The 22851-nt window shown below is 38.7% G+C and overlaps 1 protein-coding gene across 1 annotated transcript in view; it reads left to right on the top strand.

The window, feature by feature from the left end:
- Positions 1–22851, top strand: part of LOC119731405 — a 49279-nt gene that overhangs the window by 9755 nt on the left and 16673 nt on the right. Inside the window, exons 4-6 of the mRNA XM_038204576.1 lie at positions 2253–2428; positions 2724–2783; positions 6613–6689. Coding sequence (XP_038060504.1) covers positions 2253–2428; positions 2724–2783; positions 6613–6689 — 313 coding nt within the window. The remainder of the gene's footprint in view (positions 1–2252; positions 2429–2723; positions 2784–6612; positions 6690–22851) is intronic.

Genomic DNA, 22851 nt, shown 5'->3' with positions numbered 1-22851 from the left:
ACCCTCCTGAATTTTTTGAGGGCAACACAGAATGTTTGTTCTTGGCCTAAGGGAATCCCTTTTCTTTGGTTCTCATTTCTGACTGACCCTTAACAATTGTTTATTATTACCACACAGGGTTGGCGATTTTTTAGATTTTTAAATTTTTAAAAAAAAAAATCAGATTTATTTGATTGAAATCAGATTTTGTTGATTGAAATCAGATTTTTAATATTTTTTTTAACTTTCAAAATATTGATATACGGTCTAAACATGAGTCTAAATCTCCCCAGGATGCACCCTCACACCCATCACAAAAGAGTTTACATGTTCCTATAATACCCATCATCCACAAAACTCAATAAATTGATAAATGCTTTTGAAAAAAATTGTATTGAATCAGTGATTAAAAAAAATTACTTGATTTCTTCTACATGTAGTCTTCATCATTGGTTCAATGGTACATTAATACTGAAGACACCTTAAAGGTGCATTGCTTGATTGATACAGCTGAGATACGTTGTGTGTGGATATGAATAAAAACTTGATTTATGGCACCCGGTACATGGTATACAAAAAAAATACGACAGTTCTCCATGGGCATGTTGATTTCATAAAAAAGGTTCTAATTTCAAAACCGGAGGCACTGATCCTTGTGTAACTTACAGTGTTTGATTGATGGTCCAAGGTGGAGAACAGAAATCAGGCCTTGCACCTTTTTTATATAAATCTCAATCTAAATTTGTAGGGAGAAACGTTAGGAATAAGACTATCAATTGGGACTTTTAATACACCTTTTTGATGGTTCATGTCAGCCTACACCAGCACAGTTGATTCACAATATTGTTGTAAACAGATCAAGGAATGGTTAAAGCAAACATGAGTGTGCTCTCTAATTAAAAACCTTGAAGAAAAACTTTAAACTCAGATTTGACTTTATCAAAACAACAATTTTGTGTAATTATGCAAAACCTAAATTGAGTCGATGGTGATGAAGTAGGGGTGTGTGAATGTGTTAACAACATCTTACACTTTGTAATTAAGTTTAATCAGTTGATTTAAATGATTAAAATGACCCTCAATCAATTGATTTTGCCAAAAAAAAGATTTTTACTACAAAAACAGTGATTTAAATCAGTGATTTTTATTAAAAAAAAATCATTTGATTTAAATCGCAATTTAAATTAGTGATTTAATTCAAAGTGATTTAAATCAGCCAACCCTGTTACCACAAGCCTGTCTGGAAGCCCAACTAACAAAATAATTAATTAATGAAAAAATATATATATGCATACTGTGTATAAGGCAATCAGGCTCTGTGTTATTTGAAAAGCTATGGAAAATAACACCTGATTTTACTGGAAGCACAACGTATAGCAACCAGTGCAATCCCATAAGGTGCGAGGGTGTTGCCTCTCGCTATCATATCAGGGGTCTATAGTTTAGGCGCATGCATCGCCATAGCCATGCGCGTGGGCAATTTTGTTCAATGTAAGATGATGTCTCAAAGCCGCCAAACTCACTGGTTTGACTGGAATCCTGCTGCTGCACAATTTTAACGTGTTTTTAGATGGGGTTTTGATCGAGTATAAGCTTTTGTGGCGTCTCTGGGTTCCCATATATTTTGCATTAAAATTTAGTCGGGCACCATTTGCAGACGGTGTTGTAATTTTGTAATTGTGCATCTGGAAGCCAAACTGAGGAAGCGATGGTCGTGTATCTGGAACCTTTACGCTTTTTAATTAGCGCAAAATGTAAGGGAGCAGACTAATGACCAGCCTGGCAGCACATTCATGATGTCAATGTCGCTGTATGGTCTGACGTTACCGTTTTCTCTGATTTTTGTCTTGACAAATTTCCCGAAGAATGTTCGTGTCGGTCGAGATCGTAAGTGGGTGCAGAATTCTCAAGCCTTATGGCCTTATGGCCTTACTGAGGTCCCCTCAAGCTCCACCCTGAAGGATATTTTTGAGAGTTTTATGGGGATCGAAGCCTCATCTGCAACATCAGCCAACATTTGAAGAAGAAAAAAAGTAGGGGACAAAAAAAAAAAAAGTGTCGCCGCCCCACTTTTGGGGCAAGCTCCATACCAGAAACCGGAGACTTTTTTTTTTTGCCTTACTTTCGTTTTTTTTTCCCGTGTGCACCTTCATATTTTTTTCATTCAGATTTTTATTTTTTGCCGACCAACCAGCCCTAATTCAGAGGCAAATGCCCTAATGGTGATGATGTCTGTATATTGCTTTAAATATGTGTACATATATGCATTACAGCTGAAGAAACAAGAGGAAAACATCCGGCTTGAAGAAGAGGCCTACATGGCAGCTAAACAAGAAGCTGCAAGAGCAGCTAACCAAACAAGGGCCCTTGATCAGCGGAGGAGTAAACCTGTAGCTAATGGCGTCTCCAAATCATCATGGTTGGGTGACAATGAAAATGAATGGAATGTGTGAGTATTGGTTGTGCGACATTTTATGTTGCCATTTCTGCCAAGTTTCTCTTTTTTTTCTGTTATTAAAAAAACACCAAATAAGCGATAGATGACAACATTTTGCTTTGTGGAATGATGATTCACTTGAAATGTTTGAATTTATGAAAACAACTATTATCGAGATGCTTTTCCCAATTTGCTTGATGGTGTCTCCTTTTCCTCTCTATTGTGAAAAATAGTTTAACATTGTGATAAAGTCATGCATGCGCACAAGTTTGAAAATTAACCTGTCATCAAATTTTGCATTCTTTAGGTTATGGGAAAAGATCCCAAATGAATCATACAGTCTGAGAAAAACTGAGAAAAAGCAAAAGTGAGTTGAGTGGACTGCATGCATTTGCCTTGCACATCTGGCACACATGTATGAAACAATCCATGCTAATTACCTCACAGTGGCATGTCTTTTTTTCATCTACTTAACAGCATGTTCACAAAATTTTCTTTTTTTTCAAAATAACATATACATGAATCTATAAAAAGCAAGCCTGGAGATGTAGACAAATCTTTTTGGTTGTTCTATTGTAGAAGATCTATTGCCAAACAGTCATTTTAATTACTGATGACTGTTGAGACCTCCCTTGACTCACGTTTTCCAGATTCAAGCCGATTGTGTTGCCATACCAGGATATTTCATGTGTGACCTCAGAGACTGAGTATGTAAATCAGTAGGTAGCATTGCTGTCTACTTCCTAGAGGGTACTGCTAACCATCATGCCTAAAGATGGTATTCCCAAACATCTGAAACTCATATTGTTTACAATGGTGCTTAAATCACAGAAGCTACTTATTGGTAGACAAATTGTTCCTGTGAATCTCCAAATAGCGCCTGTAAACATGATGTCAGGAGCAACTGCTAGTGCCTTTTTTCTACAACCTTGTTCAATTGGATGTGTTCAGAAATGCGTTTATATTGTGGCGCCATGTATTTCTATGTGCTGTACCAGAGTTATCAACTGTTGAATGATTGAATTGTCATATTTCCTTTTATTATGGTAGTTTCGGTTGACAGTACTTACTTGAAATAGCGGGACACTTACATGTAAGTCATGAACATGTAGCCATTGAGTACATCATGGCCAGCATGGTATCTTCCACCAGCTCTCTGGAGAATGTTACCTTCAAGCTTAAAGCCATCAAGAAGATTTTAAAGCAGCTTGACCTTCCTGCTATCTGAACAGTCACAAACAGTAAAAAAGAAATCAATCCTCTTCCCCTGCCATGCCTTTTACACTGACTAGTCACCAACAGTAAGATCATATTTCAAGCAAGCACTATGACTAGTCAAATTCAGTAAACAGACAAAAAACAGGCAAGTGGTAGGCACAGCTGGCTTATCAATCACCCACAGTCAAGGCATAGCTGTATCAAGTTACATAAACAGTCACAGCCAGTCAATCCTGCTTTATGTAGGCTGGGAGAGCTCTTAACTGTTGAAAACAGTCACTTGATTGATTTTGACTGAAAGGACAACTTGGCACAGAATGTATGTTTGCATAGGAGAGTTAAAGGTATAGTCCATCATTTGTAATTTGTGCATTTTGTTCGTTTGAAGGAACAAAAGTGTTCAAGATCTAAAGAAGGGTGCTGAATAACTAAGCTGTATACATCGAGAAAAACAACATTCTTGGATCTCGATTTCAAATCAAAACTTGCTGAATCATGTTTTGCGTCCGAGACACGTTCTCACGTTATCACTGAGCCGATTGCAGCTACGCGATGTCGCGCACTGATTCGACGAATTATAGCAACTGCGTGTGCATCGTGCCAATGCTTGCGCGTGCTTCTCCGAATAACAAAACAAACTCCTAATTTGAATTTCCTACGGTGCTTCTTAAGAACCATTGTAGGAAAGGCCTTCTTTTGTTGATTTCTTCAAAATGACAGCTTGCCAGAAAGAAATATTTCATAGGGAGTTTAGTCCCCGTACTGTCTTTCAACCAAGTATGTTTTTCAACAATAATTACGCCAGTTACTTTTTGGATAGCTGCAAATGATGGACTCTGGCTTTAAACTAGACAGAGCTCCAGGTCCTGTCCCATACCAATCAGGCTTATCGAAGAATGCAACTCTAAATTTACAAAAGCCCTTGTGTCAGCTTTTCTAGCTGTGTTTCTCATGTGGTGTTTTCCCCATTCAATGGAAGGCTGCATCAATTTTGTACACAAGACTGACTTCTTCCAAGGATTGACCCAGATGTCTGCTCAGTACCATCATTATGGACATGTATGGAAGCTCAAGTGCATAAACACCATAGAACTATCTGCATCATAGCAACTTGATTTCAAGCACCTTCATTATATTATGATTTCAGACCTTCATTATATTCTATCTCAGCCATGTCCCTGCGCATGACCCTGTGTCATAGCTCTTTTCATCACAGGAGCACTTGACAAAGTTTTACAAAACAGAGTACATGTTTGTGCAAAGAATAAGATGAATTCCAAAGGTGTATCTAGGAAGTTGCTTCACTGGCTGCAAAGCTACATTTACCTGTCTGATTGATATATTATGGTTTTTCTCTAGTCAGGGTGCAGATTCAGCATTAATCAATGTATCTAAAAAAGTTGATACTAGGCCTCCTACTTTCCATCTATATTGACAATCTGGTTGGTGTTTGTGAGAATGAGGTGTACTCTGTATGCAGATTTTTCAACATTCTATGCACCAGTGATCATGCTCTAATGTACCCATTACAGTTGTACTGAACCACATTGTATCTTGTCTTATATTTGAGCCAGCATTGTATAAAATAAGTGGGGGTCCCTTGCCAAGTCTTTGCACATAAATACAAGAATCAATAGCTATTAGAAAAGATCCAATGCAAAGAAAATCTTAATCTGGTTATTAGTTCTTGCTCTTTGGCGATTGTGTGTATGAACATGCTATAAACCTTTGCTTTGCCCTGAATTTCTCAATATTTAATGTCTTAAATGACGTAGAGTGTTAGTTCACAAGACATTGGAGAGAGGGATGGGGAATTTGTGCTCATCCTTACCTACTTTTAGTACAGCATAGAAATACAAGCATCTATAACACAATTTAGTCACATGTCTAGTGAATAAATTGTAATATAGATTCTTGCATTTTTCATGCAAGTACTCCAAAACAAAGAAAATTATGCCCAAAAAGTTGAAAATTATAAAAAGCAGCCATATTGGTTGCATTGTAGTTGGTCATCTGGATGCTTGATAGATTCAGGCAAAGAAACAGGGTTTTGACTCGGCTGATGGTTACCATTTTGGAAAATGGTGTTCATTTTTGTCACAGGTTGAATCTGAGACGGCCTATAGCCTAAAATCCTAAAAAGGTATATATTCTGACAACTTACCAAATTTCATGTCTCTATCATTGAAGGCACAATTGCACCAAATATTTCACATATCTACATTACTAACTACCAGTATATAATATTTTTGTAAAAAGTTGACCATTAATAAAGCAATTGAAGCAGATAAATGTGGAAGTGAAACGGAGTTGCTTTTGCATATTGTTGAGATTGCTTGACCACATGACTGTACATGTACTGTGCTGAGGTAGCATGTGCTCTCCTGCAATGCAGTGTATGCATACTATTCAGCAGTCTATCAGTATACAAATATTGAGTGGCTCAGAGTGAAATGGGAGGAATATTATCACTTGGTAAAATCTGGACTTTTCCATTTCACAAGGCGAAGCCGAGTGAACCGGAAAGTCCATATTTTACCGAGCGATAATATTCCTCCCATTTCACAATTTAAAGCCACTCAATATTTGTTTTATATAACTGATATATAGCCTTGTCATTTGATATATATTTGAACTTTTATTTCAATACAAAATCGGTGAAAATGTATTTCTCTCTACCAAACCACCCCTTCACAAAAATGTTTGAACCCAACTCTGTAGCGCTGGCTTTTTGGAACAATACGCCCCATGGGCGAATGGGACTTTTTGAGCCCTGGCGTGAATGGGAGCAATAACGAATGTCACATGATGTGAGTTCCACCAATCACATGACAAGGATCTGTATGTCAGTTATATAATACAAAATGCCATGTATTGAAGCCCATGCAGATGCAGTTGTATATATTTATATCTTAGGTTTTATCATTTTTTCTAAGTGGTATTTTGTTTAATTATCCTTTGTGTTTGTTCACTTTCAGAGCTGGGGATGATGAGGATGATTTTGAAACATTCCTTGAGTCTGTGAAGGCACGGTCACAATCAGTCCGAACAAATGGTGAGTTTTAAAATTAAGATTAGACCTTTTCCATAAATTTTGAAAAATGATTTGGAATACCTGAAATTATTGCCTACAGACTATCTGTTGGTTTGTTCAGGAACTACGTGAAGCTGTGTTCATTCCGCACACGATCAGTTTTAATTGCCTGTACTGTTGACAAACTGCCATCAGGATTAGTCTCTGTGAGATTTCCTTGATTCTGACCCATGTGACCAAAAACTCTTCCGTGTAAAAAGTACATGGGTCCCCCAAGAATCGTGTACCAGTCCTTGAGACTTACATGTACAAAATATTTGTTTAAGTCGTCAGATCACAAGTTATCGGAACCAACCCTGATCACTTTCTCCCCAGAACTCATGTTAATCTCCCCAGTGACAAGCAATTGGCACTCGGTGCCTTGCGCTCTTGAACTGACATTATCATGAAGCTGGCAGATAAAGGTTCAGCTGTGTTCATCATGGATCATCTGCAGTACCACTACAAGGCCTACCGCACTGCCTTGATTCTGACCCCACACCTACATTCTCACAAGAGATGCAACAGGTGCTTGATGATATGCGATCACGTGACCAGCTATCCAAGCAGAGTTGTAACGAGTCACTGATTTTTGTGACTTGAGTCGAGTCGAGTCAATTTAAAGAAGAGAATCGAGTCGAGTCGAGTCATTTTAAAGAAGTGACTCGAGTCGAGTCGAGTCATTAGGTCAAGAAGGTCGAGTCGAGTCGAGTAGAGTCGAGTCAAATATTTAGCTCGAGTCAATTCGAGTCACGAATATTTTAACACTATTTACCAAAATGTATAAAAGGAGGGCATATACATTTAGCTGGCGTTTGAATCCAAGAGGCTTTATAAGAAATCGCCAACAGCCAATGATGAAACAACGAATTGGAAAATGTTTTTAAAATCCGGTTCCTGAATAGTATTCAAATGTGCGTTCCAGAACCATGAGGTGAGAGTCTGTGACACGTTGTATGTTTGTAAATGAACATAAAATTCGCACCGTAAGTCATTGCAAATACTTTTCGCAAAAGTTTGCTTTTATTTTTGGGACTCGAGTCTTACTAGCATTCGCTCGAGTCGAGTCGAGTCTTTTGTTTGCAGTGACTCGAGTCGAGTCGAGTCATTTACCCATAGGGACTCGAGTCGAGTCGAGTCACCAAAAATTTGAACTCGAGTCGGACTCGAGTCATTACAACTCTGTATCCAAGATAGCCCATAAGTTGGTTTTTTTCATACTGACTGTACGACTGCCGATTTTATCTTCTCTCCAATATTCACAGACTGGTAGCTCCAGTAGGCCCATCGTCTCAGGTAACGGTTCACCCACAAAATGCATTTCCTTGTTTATTGACAGTTTTCTAAAACCCCTTGTCCCACAGATCCCATCATAGTCGGGTGGCACATGGTCGGAATCGTGATCGACTGGTCCGAAGCACCAAACCTGGCATATGGATTCTTATAGCCCTAGAGGAGATACATGTATTTAGAAGGGGTGACACCTGAAATTCTTTTTGGAAGGGTGCCTAATTTATTAAATATATTACACCTGTCGTGTAATATATTTCTTCCAATATTTTGGTGTACTCTTATTTTTTTATTTTTTGAAAAGTATATTTTGGGGATTCTACTTACATATCCTTACTTCAATGACATTTTCTAAAGCATATCAGAGAGCTGATAATAATGAGAACATAATAAATGGCCACCATTATACCCTAAAGTGGCGCGCATAACCTTTTCCTCAGATATCAAGTACCGGTATTCTCGTCAAAGGTCGGTATTGATCAGCTTCAAATTCACAAAGTTACTAGTTAGTAAGGAGTGTAAGTAGAATCACCAAACTATACTTTTCAAAAAATTAAAAAAATTCACCCAAATATGGGAACAAATATATTACACGGGTATTTACGATTTATGCAACTTAGGCACCCTTCCCAAAAGAATTTTAGGTGTCGCCCCTTCTAAATATCTTCTCTAGGGCTACAAGAAGCTATCTGCCAAGTTTGGTACTTTGGACCAGGCGGTCACGATCTTGTCAAAAATTGGGTCTAAGCCACCTGACTATCATATATGACGCGCCATCATGTATGACACCTAAGACTTCCCACGCAAGCTAGAAGAAATCAAGGACCAGATTCCCAGCAATGCCTTTATTGGGACTTTTGAGATCTCATCTTTGTACACTAACGTTCCACACGCAGAAGGTATTCGTGCTTGCTCCAGGGCCCTGAACCCTCCCACCCAGCAAGGTACTTTTCAGTGCAGTTCCAGAGATGTGTTGTTTGCCAGGTCCACATACAGGAGTCTGACTCCTACTCTGGCCTTTTTCCTGGCACTTCTCCCAGAACTAATGGTAACATCACTCGCAACACCTCTAATGTTACATATCTCATAATTGCAGGGTTTGTGGAGTCTAGTATGTCGGGTAGACCAAGAACACACTCGGAAGTGTTCTATGATCATCGATCAACTGTTAACACTAAGAGACTGGACAACCCTGTTGGTCACGTCTTCAACCTGCCTAACCATTTCATTTCTGGTATGGTTTTTAGGGCAAAGAATCATTTGACCGTCACAAGGACTTGGTTTACCTCAGCAGGGAGAAACTGGATGAATCATCTTTGGACCATCCAAACACACAGATGCAACATTCTCCATTGTCATTTGTTACAGATAATCCTCCTGGCTAACCCTCTTTGGGGTTATCTCCTCCTTTGTTGTTCTTCCCTTTTAACTCCCCCCCTGTTGAATCTGTCTTTTGTGGTTTCCCTTCCACCCATGATGATTGTGTGTCCCCATCTTTTTTTATTTCTGCCCCTCTGTCATTTTGTCTTTGAAAAAGATTTGTAGGATCGAAACAATGGTCAGTTGCCATGATAGGGAAGAGGGATGATATAGTATTAATACACTGTGATAATCCACTCGGTTAAAATATCCGTTTCTTGGTTAAAAGGGGCACTATAGGTCCTGAAATCCCCGAAAATTTCATGTTTTGGATTGTTTACTTAGCCTATTTCAAACATGCATCCAAACAGCTCGAATTTATGGGGTCGCAAAAGTGGACCCCGAAATTCTTTCTCACACGCATAATACGTGAATAACACAAAAACGCCCAGTTTTTAAAGGATAGTTGTGTGGATGTTTATATCCTAGTTTTAAATGTTCTTTTCGATTAACATAATCTCGTTCAAAGCGCATTTTGTAGCCCAGTTGGGCTGTTCGAGGACCAAGTGTCCCTTTAAACAGGGAATGTTCCCTTAGATCACTCAATTTACATGTAACCGTGCTGATTCTCAGTTATATTTTGGGACAAAAAACACACGGTTAAAATGGGATGGTTTCCTTGAATCCCGATTTATTATGAGTTTTATTTCAGCAGTGCAGCCTTATAAGTTATTTGAACTGCTATTTCTAAGGGCCCTGAAAACATAAAGTTAGTTACTAAGTGAAGTTAAAAAGGTACCTTTTCAAGTAAAACAGTTAATAAATTTAAATGATTAAATATTAAATATAAATAGTTAAACAATAGAAATAAAAATATATGAATCAATTTGATTAACAAGGCAAGTTACTTAACTTTTAAAAATACTTTAAAATGTAAACAAAATTGAGATTACAATTAAACCAGTGAGAATCAAAAACCAAAAGGTAACTTGACCAAAATATAACTTAAAAGAAAGCAAAGAAAAGCACATTGTTAGACATCAACATGTAAACAAACAATTAGGCCTACTAAAATATAAAAAAAGAACCAACACGATAAAGTGAAGAGATTGTAAAAACAAATAATTAAAATGATTCAATATGAATAGTTAAAAACAAAATACACAATGGAAATTAAAATACATGAATCGGCCAAAATTCTTAACTATTGGAAATAGTTGGAAGATTACAATAAGCAAACGAGAAACAAAAACAACAGGTAACTTGACCAAACAATAACTTAAGAGAAAAACAAAAGATTTTTAGACATTAACATGTATACATGTACAAATCAAATTACTGAAAGATAAAAACGAGCTTTAACAATTATGCTATGAGATAATACGGTACATTTTAGATGAAAAACAAACTAAAACACAGTGTTGTAGTTCTCTTACTCGAAATGACGGTACTCGTACTCGGGCAGCAAAGTACTCGTACTCGATATGTCAAAATTGTACTCCATCATCAAGGTACTCGACTTACATTTGTACCACGGCCTTATTTTATCAATACTTTCAGTTTGAAATGGTTGATTGGCGTGCGGAGAAATCAAAGTTTCCTGACTTTATTCTGTGCACGTCCGGACAAACACAAATAACAGCTAGCCATGAGTGGGTTTGTATATCAGTCTGACTGGGCCTGGGCCTGGGCCAATTACGCACAATGACCCATTTGCCGTATGTGGGCACAATGTACGTGAAATTAACTTGGGTGATTGTAGCAACGCCGTTTTCCGAACCCCGGTTTGAGCTCCCTATCCGGGTCCAGCCCCATTGCCAACCTGCATGAATAGAGAAAGAGGCGGAGCCGAAGCTTAGGTTTGGAAAACGGCCCCTAGTCTGGTTCTGGCATCAGGCCCACAGACATAAACACAGGCCTAGGCCAGGATTGTCACGTCAGGGAAGCAGACTACATGGCGTAGTACACATACCGTCACCTACACCACGAAGTAGCACTCCACGTGTTAAACCACATTTCTTTCGGTTTTCAGTTTTTACATTTTGAAACATTATTCATCAAGGCCTACCAGTGTATGAAGTTTCAAAGCTTCAAGAGCTTTACTTTACAGGGGTGTGAAATCTCAGCTTTAAAGCTGATTTCAGCTGTTTTTGTTTTGGATTTCAGCTTTTTTCCCGCACTTGTTGAGTACAAAAGTATAGGAGATTTCCAAAGTTCAGCTTTTTTTACACCCTTTTTAGCTATTTTTATCAGTGGTCACTCACGCTCCTGTGATTGCGATAATTATCCATGGTAACTTTTGAGCAAAAGTGACAATTTTTGTTTTCACAAAGTAGTACTCAATTTCCATTTACCATTGTAATGCATGGCGCACAATGTGCCCAAATGTGAACATAAAAGTTTTCAGGAAGTAGCACTCTCCTTGTTTGAGCGCGCGTGCACTGACCTCCGTTTTCACGAAGCAGCACTCAAGTAGTGGTGTAATACATTGAAGTGTACTACTTCATGAAAAAAAAAAATAGTTTCGCAGATTTTGGGTTTCACAAACTAGCACTCACCTTTTTTCTCTTATTTCTTGTTGATTGAATAAACACACGGGTCAAAACAAGCAAATTTAATAAATTCATTACATCAAGTGTCCACAATGAGAAACCCAACTGAAAATACTCTGCACTTTTGAAGGAAAGTATTGTTCTAGAAGGCGTTCAACTTCAGATGCCGTTTTGTCCGATTGCTAGTTTTTACTGGTACTGTATGTACATGAGTGCTACTTTGTGGTGTTACTGACGATACGTTACCACGAATCTGCCACGTTGTACCGTCCACGTTCGTTTGTCAAATATTGTCGGCCTGTGAAGAATTGTGGCACTTTTGCGCCCAAGTTGTAACTTGTTCGTGAGGAAAATCACGAAATATGTCGTCTGTATCCACTGTTGTGCAGTTTGGCCTAAACTTTCATGTTTGTATCTCGGCTGTGTAGTATTTCCTTGGAAAACACATTGATTTGAGTCTGCTGTTGCAGATTTAAAAAAAAATAATTTCAAATAATTAAAAAATGCTTACAACATGTACAAAGCCGATCTCTAGTTTGTATCACAAGTGATTAACTGTGCACATAATTTTCGGCTTCAAGCACAATGTATTAGTACTCATACCTGTATTCGGAAATGTAAGTACTCGTACTCGTACTCATACTCGGAATAAAAGTACTCGTACTCGTACTCGGAAGTACTCGTACTCGGAAGTACTCGTACTCGGAAGTACTCGTACTCGGAAGTACTCATACTCGGAAGTACAAGTATTCATACTAGGAGACCAAAAAAGTACTTGACTTCAACACTGTTTAAACAGTTAAAAGAATTATTAAAATCTTTTAAAAGAAATGAATGATATAAAACGAAACAAATCATACAAATTAACATTTGATTAAAAATTAAGTTTTAACAATAGTTCAGTAAAAGAGAGATAAGAAAGACAACATTATTAAAAATTCAACTAACAAGAAACTTTTAAATTTAGACAGTGACACAGCCTGTCTCTATGAGGTTCTTAACTTGTTTTCATTGGAAAGTACATTTACCAGCATTAGTCTTAGGAACATGGACATGCATAATGAGCCATTAGAGCATGCTTCATGGTCACGATGATTGTAGTTTGTTTTTTGTACATTAATTTTGAGTAATTGAATACATGCATACTTCATACAGATGAGAGAGAAATTTGCCGCTGAAATATCAAATATTCACTGTTCGAGACAGTTTTGAAGAAATGTACATTGACTTTGCCACGTGGTTCATTTCCTGTGTGTTTCGTTTCCCGATGTGATCAAAAAGTTTTCCTTCACGGTGGTGAAAAAACACATGCAGCAAGTTGGTTGACTGGTTCCCGTCGCTATAAAATTATTAGCCAAAACATATGATGAAGGTAGTCTGGTCCCCATACCAAAAGATTCTGACTATTCCTGATGAATCTTAGGTCCGGTAGCCTCTGGTAATACATTGTATTACGATTTACATCACGTGACTAAAACGGGAGGAATTCCTCCTTTTTCCGAAAATGTGTTGCCAACTTCATTTATTTCCGAGTATAATATAGGTTTAATTAACTGTTAATTGCTTATTAAAAACTTTTCAAATGAGTTGATAATTAATATTTACAGTATTAGTTTCATTTAGAAAACTTTAAATTCAACGACAATTTTGTGCATCAAGTATACTTGAATTTGACGACCGTTAACGAGATTTTCCGAAACTCGGTCTTCATTCAGCTCCGCCTGCTAACAGTGCTATTTGTCACATTAGTCAATGTTATCTTTCAGAAATATCAAACTGTATTGTCAACTGTATGATATTACGAAGCAAGTGATCTATTTAAATATTTGATCAGAACATTAAAAGCTATAAGTGATAAACGAAATCAGAAACGAAGCCGAGCTTTGAAAAAGGGCCATCAATGTCGTCATGTTTATGTTTAGCCACGGAGGCTGCCTCACCTACAATTTAGACGTGATCGGGAATAATTGTCAGGTCTGGGAACCAGACTAATGATGAAGGAGGATCGGGGACAGTCTACAGCACTTGGATACACGACCTACATGAGGTACAATAGTTGACTTTAGACACCGTAAAAGTGTTACCGAAACATTCTTGATGGAAAGAAGATTTCTATGAGTTAATTTTTAAAAGAAGTGATCTCTCGTTTTTTTCTGTGTATTTATTGTTTGTTTTAGTGTTTTCATTTCAGTTTCATTTCAGCTTACTACTCGTAATTGTATTGATCAATACAGCATTGCATGATTTCCGAATTTTCTGCCTCGGCTGCATTGGGGCTTGTCCAGCGGTACAATAATTGGCTATATTACATGCGCCACGCAGCTCAGACTGGACAGTGTAGCTGTTTTTGCTTCATGATTAAACGTTATGCCATTAGTGGTGTGCATAACTTAAATTCTCCTTTTTTATTTAGTTTTCTCGACATTTTTAAATTTTTTCAATTACATTTTTTTTTCCTATTTGGGGCAGGGGAACAGTTTTTATAGCTCTTGTGGAAAAAATGAGACTATGTACCTCCATGATTTACTCAGCACACGAAGAAATCAATAAAAAAATTCCCGACTTAAACCTATTTTGAAATGGCATGTATAATCAGAGGGGGTAGGGGTACATTTTTCCTTGGCCTACGCACTTCTTGGGAAAAAAAATTTCGTTGGATATTCGTGTTGTATGGACAATTAACCTGGCTCTTGGGGCGACTTGATATAACAAAGATGAACTTTAATTCTAGACTGCAGATTTGAGAATATTTAGGAACAACTTGCAAGAAAACCTTGTTCACAAACATAATAAATAATTGTTATTATATTGTACTCTGTAATGTAACACAAGCGTCGATTGGGAACAAGGTTGAAGCCCGCGTGCACATTAGTCTGGTTCTACTTGTGTCATGTCGTATCATGATAGGGCCATGAGTCCAGGCCTCATGCGAATGGCAAAAGCAACGTTTTTTTTTCTATAAAGCGAAATGATTAATAGGGTGGGGAAATTGGTTGTTTTGTGGTATAGAGACATTTGAAAAAAAATAAAAATAAAAATTTTGTGTTATGTCGTATCATGATAGGGCCATGAGTCCAGCCCTAATGCCAACGGCAACAGCAACATCAAAAACTCGTGTCAGTGTGCCAAATCTAGTTTTATCGCAGGTTAATGATGCAGCGCTTTGGAAAGACGACTCATCACGTTAAAAAATGAAGCTTTGTGGTGTTAACCCAGAGTATTGGATGTCTAAGTGTGCGTGTATTATAATATAGAAAAAGGAAGCTGAAGGTCACTGAGGTGTATCGACAATAACAATAAAAAATTAAATGTTATAGGCAAAAGTGATATTTAAGGGCACTTTGTCCAATTATCAAAGGATATATAATGTTGAATTTTGCTTTCTTGTCCAAAATCATAGCTAATGCGGCATATTCCACAAAACTTGAAGCTACAAAAAGTAGATGTTACACAAGTCTCCAAACCACATATGAAAAGAAAAAGCATCTTCAAATAGACTTTTACATTTTATGGGTAACGATGATATTTAGGGGCGTTTTGTTCAATTATCAAAAAGTTTTGCTTTTTTGTGCTAAAACATAACCCTATTCTAAAACATAACCTTATTCTATGAAAGTTGAGGATTTGGTTAAAACACGGTTAAGGGGGGGGGGGGGTTGCTTTTTAGGCTAAACTAAAAAGAGGTTAGAACTCAATGGATTATTTTTTAACCGAGAAACGTATATTTTTACCGAGTGGATTTTCACAGTGATAAGTGCCCATTTATTGTGTCTCAAATACTACAAACCACTGTGCCAATCGCAGACATTTTTGGAAAAGGCAGAGTTTCAGACATGTAACAAACTTTCAAACTCATCTGTTTTCTGAGCTTTCCCATCTTTTCTTATGTGCAGTGTCTTGTTTTGTCTTTTCAATATTACCTGAACATCTTTCAGATGATGACTCGGACATTGAGTGGCCATAAGGTACATTGTATACGCTTGTGAGAATGCTGTGAATGTACCGGTACTGTTTGTACTGTATAAGAAAACAAAACAAATGTTTGGCATGTTAATATTGTACTCAGTGTAGCTTGTGATAGTTTTCAGCATGGCCACCAGCATGACACATGCCTGAAGTACTGAAGTGATACGTGAAGATTTATGTTATGACATTTCATGCATGTAACTTATATTGAAGCATGTAGCACTCCTGCCTCCTTTTCAACTCGCTTTTTTGAGTTGTTGTTTATGGCTTTTGAGACTCTCTGAAAAACATTTTCTCCCCGCTTTTCAAGATAATCCATAATCTTATATATTTTTTTTTATTTCTTGATTATTTGGTCATCCCAAGTCTGGCCAGACTAATTGTTAAGCTGTTGCTTTAGGCAAATTTTCACAAGAGTGCACTCAGTATCGTCTTTCATCCTGTTCCTGTGACTATGTTACTGTAACTACCTTTACATGTATAAACTGAGAAAACAAGAACTTTGGTCAAAATAAACCAGAAACCTTTTCACACTACTGTCTCTTCTACCTGTGTTGAAACAACATTGGTCCACCAGGAGCTAGGTTTTGTATTTAGTGACCTACAGTGTAGGCATACAGTAACATCCCTATAACTCAAAGTCTGCTAACTCAAATCTCTGCTTATCTCTCAGTCATACTGCAGTCCCGTCAAGGGAATGGTGTATTATGTACATGAATACCTGAATGCTCGAAATGCCTGCATCGGTACTCCTCCATTTACCTATCTTTTTAAACTGTTTTTTATCAAATTTTGATGTTCATGTATCGGTGTATTGTACATTTGTTATTGTCTTGACATATTTTCCAGTAGTTTACCCCTCTTTTAACATAAGTTGTAACTGATTTTATTTCTTGTTTTTTAATGTAATTTCCGTGGTATTTTATGTAAAAATGATCGAATGCGCATTCGATCATTTTTATGTAGACCGCGCAATATAAATTTTAAGTTATTATTATTATTCAAGTTTTGTTCGGCCAATCCACTTGAAACCGCCGCTGAAACAACATCTTTTCATGTTGGGATACTGTATGTGCGCTGCCATTGTGATTAGACTAGTCACAATAACCAGCCAATAACCGCAATGATCCTGGATTTCGAGTTAGCCTGACTACACCATCAGCCCAGTTGTAGCCCGCACACTGGCAGTCCAATCGCTGGCTCTTTGCAGTGGTCATGGGACCACATCAGAAATCTTTGAGTACGCCGTGCATTAAGCTTGATCGCTACCGATCCCACAATGGAAACCCACATTGGTGGGCCCTCAAGCGATTAAATAGGAAAGGTCATGTGACCACTCATAGGAAAATCCTGAGCGAGCGCGGTACATCGTGTGCTAGTCAAACGATACGAAGGAAAGATTTGCCACACGAAGTTGCACAATTTGAGTGGTTATTCACTTTTGTTGTTATGTTTATCAATAAAGCAGACACGTTTAGGTAAGAACAATATACATGTACCGGTAACATCTTAGTAAAATGATGCTTTGTGACTAAAAAATACACTATTAGAATGAATAAAAAGAAGGAAAATTTGCCAAATAACATGTCCATTTCGAGTCTAGCCAGGCAAAGCGAGTTACGGTGGAAGTACATGTACTGTACTAGTACATGTATGTGTGCGTGTAAATCAGACTTGATTGTAGAAAAATCAAGAACCTTGCTTTACTCGAACTCCGAATGAAATGTTTTATCCATTTCCCTGAGGTTTGAGTTACTGGGATTTTACTGTTGCATGGTCGTATTTAACCAGTCTCTAAAAACAAATAAAATGTCACATGTTATGATCGACACTACTGCTTATGCTTTATTTTGTCATGGACAACACTGGGAGGCACAAATATTAACTTTGGTGAAACCCCCAAAGGCCTGTAATGTAATGCCCTGCATTGCAGCACATTTGCCATTTTTGCTACCTCTTTTTCTCTTCAATAGTGGCTCTCAACAGAAAAGACTTCAGGGGCGGATCCAGGATTTTTTGCAGTGTGGAGGGTCGTCAGCAAATCAATGCTGAAATGTAGACACGTTTTTTTTCTCTGGACACTTGGCCTCCGTAAAATAAAAATGCACACATTCCATACCGGATGTGATTTCTTTTTCATTGCGGACCATGTGGACAAATTTTGAGTGTCGCATAATGCAATCACTGACCCTTCATGAATTCGAAACTGAGCCTGAGCAAATGACGGGAGTTGAAAATTTACAAAATAGATAAGTTTTACGCATTTTCCTACATTATTACGCCTAAAAAAAAACCTGGGCATTTATGAATTGGAATAAAAGAGTGATGAATGGCTCAGTCTTAACGGCCATATTAAACCTTGCAGGGTCTTGGCAGTGATGACATAGGTCACAGGTCAAGCAAATTCTATCCAATCAGAGCATGAATTCATCAGCCCTTTCTTAGCGCCCTGTTTGCAGGGCGGGGGGTACGAGCGAAGTCGCGCGTGTAAGTAAAATCACTGCATCGTGATCGTTCAATCAGACGACCCCCAAATAGACAGAGCGCAGGCTAGAGGGGTTACTGGTACAGCTCACCGTGCGATATTGCATGAATTGGAAAACTCGCTTTTTGATTGCGTGCGCTGTGGTGGCAACATGTTCATGTATTTTGTTACCACAACCGTAGTGCAGGAAGTCGATGCCACTGCGTGATTTTCTAAATGCCGATTTACACAAAGGGTTTCATTGTGCTTTAATGTAGGGGACCGAGAGTAACAAGCGGACTTATAAAAATGGCGACTTATAAAAGCTGACTTACAGCACGATCCGGCAAATGTACATGTATGTGCTTTTCAATGTACATTGTACATGTACTTCGCAACTCGAACTGAACCGATGTTCAAAAGAAAAAATTCGAACCGCAACCAAAACCCAACCGAACCTGGTTCATCAATTTCAGCACTACTTTGAGTATTAAGTCTTTCTGCTTCCATTTTCGTTGGAGTTCTGTTCATGTGGTGATTTAATTTGGTGTGTTTTGGAGAAACGTCTTCACCAGACTTATTCCCTAGCTAGGGATGCGAATGTCATAACTGGGAGCAGTGTGATTACTGAAATGGTGCAGAATTTTTAGCTGACCTTAAATGTCATTTTCTTATTGGTCGATCGTTGCATGGAAACTTGCATAGTGGTGAAACGTGGCACCGTACATAATACCATGGCAGATCCAGCGAGGGGGCGCAGGGAGCGCCACGCCCCTCCCCCCCCCCCCCCCCCCCCCCGCAAATATTTTAAAGTGTATACTATCAGTGAAAAACAGACGGTGATCCAATGGGCCACACGTTTTGAGTTCGAGGAAGAACAATCGTTCAAAAGGCGTGGCAATTTTCATGCACCGCCTAAGACTTTATGCGCGGGCAGGTAGAGCTATAAATATAGCTCTATGTGGGGCGGGTTATGATGACCGCAGGATACGCAGATAAAACCAAGGTAAAACAAACTGAAGTGGCGTCTCATTTCGCGTATTGTTTAGTGCGTTATACGTCCATGAGATGAGACTGCACGCGGACAACTGCTGCGTACAATGCGTATGAAGGTCAAACCGTTTTCACACTCCGGGCTCGGTGACTAAACGAAATCAAACAATGGCCGCTTCAGATTATGTTAAAATATTTTTTTTTCTGATACGTTTCATGCCAGTTTGTCACACTCCCAAATATGCACCCACTGTAAAGAAATATTTAAACTCATGTCAGTTATGTGACCGAGCGCGATGCTTCACTCGTACCCACCGCCCTGCAAACAGGGCGCTGGGAAACGCTGATGAGCTTCACAGAATCTTGTGAAGGAAGTGGCCTCTGACCTTTGTATAAAGCATCTGGCTGCAGCTGTTTAAGACCGCAGTTAGCCATAAATGCTGTTTGAAAACTTTCCCATAGAAATGCGCACATACATACCGGATGTGATTTCTGATTCATTGCGGACCATGTGGACAAATTTTGAGTGTCGCATTATATGCAATCTGACCCGTCGTGAATTTGTAATGGAGCCTGAGCAAGCGACGAGAATTGAAAATTTACAAAACAGATACGTTTTACAGATTTTTCTACATTATTACGCTTTTCAACGAAATAAAGCTTTTATGAATTGGAATAAAAGAGTAATAATCAGTCTACGGCGGTTTGAAACCTTGCAGGGTCGTGGCCGTGATGACTTGCAGGTCACAGGTCACGCAAAATATATCCAATCAGAGCGTGAATTCATTCAGCGCGATCCCAGCGTCCTGTTTGCAGGGCGGGGGTACGAGCGAAGCGCGGTGCCAGCATTGTACCGACACGTGAATACTCGTCCCCAATGTCCTTCTCTGGAACCTGTTGACTTTTGCCGTATAAGAACGAGGTATCAGTTTTCATTCATATTACCTGCTAGCTAAAGGCAAATGAAAAAGTGCTATGCGAAAAATACGGCGAATGCGGTATATTTGGCTATGCGCCAACCGACCAACTACCCCATTGCGGAAGCGGTGTTAGGCCAAGTGAAAAAAAAAACGGTTGATTGTCTCGGGTTTCTTCAAAAAGAGGCAGATGAGGGGCTTTTTATTTTTTTATTTTTATTTTTTTCCAAGATGGCCGCCAACTTTTTAGTTTAAATTGACATCCAAATCTTCCGAAATGATTTTAGGTCTATGACTATGTGCGAATCAAAGTGTCTGGTTCATTTGATGTGATGACTTTGGAAATGTCCTTCAAATAAAAGATACTGAAAAGCATATACATTTCTTTTATGATTTGATTTTCGTTTCACACATTTGACTGATATTGAGCAACATGCATGTTAAATAAAGTTGTCATCTATATTTGAGGTATACATTTTCGTTGAAAATAATATTTTATCGGTAAGATTGGACTACGAAATCTAATATACATCCCAGATAGAAATTACCCACATGACATGAGTGATTTTGACCATGCGTTCATTTGACAATACTGAAAGGATTTAAACCATATATTAGGATTTGCCCTTCACCAACTGATGTGTACTCGCGCCCCTGTTCTTGAAAATTTTCCTCCAAACGAATCTCCATTAGTGTCTGAGTTCATCATCTCACGAAGACTATATACGCATAGAATTTGTATGCTGATGTGTGGCAGTGCCAAGTTTTACTTATGAATTTTCATAGTGTTTTAAATAGGAGTAGCCCCCTTAGGAAAAAATTATTTTAGTTGAAGTTTAGAACCACCTCCCCTCTTTGTTGGTAGTGTGACCCCCTGTTTGTTTACTTAAGCCCACATACTCCCCTATATAAGCTGCCACATGTTCTAGCATCATTCAGTTTACCCGCAGACCAGCAGAGAGACAACTTAACATCATAAAGTCATATATTTCCTCCTAACTGGAGAGTGTTTTCTTGCTTGGATTTGTCTGCTTGTGGAATCATTGATTTCTGCCAAAGTGTATTTTCTAAAGAGCCACTACACACACTGTGTTGGTTTTTACGTTTAAGTCTTGGTTTCAGGTTTTAAGTCTCGGTTTTCTTGATTTTAGGTTTTAACTTGGTTTTAAGTTATTATTTGGTCATTTTGGTTTTCTGTTGAAGTTATAGTAAAATAAATTCTTTGGTCCTTTTTGGTTTGAAATCTGGAATTTGTCCCTTGTTTCTATTAGGCAAGATTACCATATGCGAAGTTCACTAATTTTCCTCTGTATTGACTAACAAGCCCCCAGATAGCAATTTCATGTCATCAAAGTCAATTTGAGCAGTGAGAAAATACAAGCATTTTCTTAGAAAACACTTAGAATTTTTCAGTCCAATCTCATAGGGTTTGTACACAGGGTGTTGAGTGAACTTCGTATATGGCAATCTTTCCCTCCATTAATTCAATTCCTCGTGACAGTTCCCTTCAAAGATCCTGAGGTTAGTTTAGTTTGTTAGTAAATACCCATTGAGTCTTTAGTTTTTGCGAGTTCCCATGTGTGTCGTTTTTCCAGGTTACATTTTTTTTACTATTTTTGGTGGAGAATCCGGGTAGGGAATATGGTTTTTTTTTAGAACTTAGCCAGGATTGTTTCAATAGGGACAAGGCATTTTGGTTTCTTGGTGGTCTTAAATTAGCTTAGTCTAAACCGACACAGTGCTGTTTCAGTGGATCCAAGGAGTGCACAATGGCAGCTGACGTCCTGACTCCCCTTCAGCTGTGTGGGTTTGACCCACTGCCCACCAGCTCTGACCGAGTTAGCCCAGCGCCAGTAGTGGAGCCACAGTTACAGATTCTGGAGCTGCTGCAGCATCAAGCTCAAATGCAACAAGTTATTTTGCAACAGTTTCAGAAAATGGACATGCTGAAAGCTATCATCTCGCGCGAGTCGTTAGAGAACAGCAAAGACAAAATCTGTACATCCAGAGCCTGGAGTCTGCCCTGCATCAAACGAAGTCAGCCAAAGATTTCCCTGTAACCACCCACCCCAGTCCCTATTGATGAACCAGACCACAAGAGTAGAGAAGAGACCCCTCATGTCCCCTCTAGCAGACTATCCGAAGTAGTCGTTACCACAATCCCGACCAGTGGCCGAGTAAGCCAAGGCGATGAGGACATGATGAGACGTCTTGGCACTGCCACACTGACTCAGCAGCGAAAGGTTGTGGCTCAGACTACCAGTAGCCTAAATCCCTTTTCAAAATAAAATTTGTGAACATATACGGAGATGGAACATGGTTCTCAACTTTGAGTGCATAACAAACTTTATAAGAACAACAAATTGAAATGGAATTTTCGATGTATAAAACTTTTTCTAAATGTGGAAAGTGGCAAGGAATCGCCTCAGATTGCACCACAGAGCATCGGACCCCACGCCGTAAGGGCTTTGCGCTCCGCGCTCGCAGGTCCTGGACCCTTCATTACAATTCTAGCCCCCCTCCCCGGCAAATGGCAGTCTGGGGTGCGCCCCCTGAATACATACACACGTTGTGTCTCTCTACACACGGCACCAATGCACAAA

The sequence above is a fragment of the Patiria miniata genome, unplaced genomic scaffold (genome assembly GCF_015706575.1).
Source record: "Patiria miniata isolate m_02_andy unplaced genomic scaffold, ASM1570657v1 HiC_scaffold_23, whole genome shotgun sequence".
In the NCBI taxonomy this organism is placed as follows: Eukaryota; Metazoa; Echinodermata; class Asteroidea; order Valvatida; family Asterinidae; genus Patiria; species Patiria miniata.
Note: the sequence above shows the minus strand (reverse complement) of the source record. Positions and strands in the feature narration are given on the sequence as shown.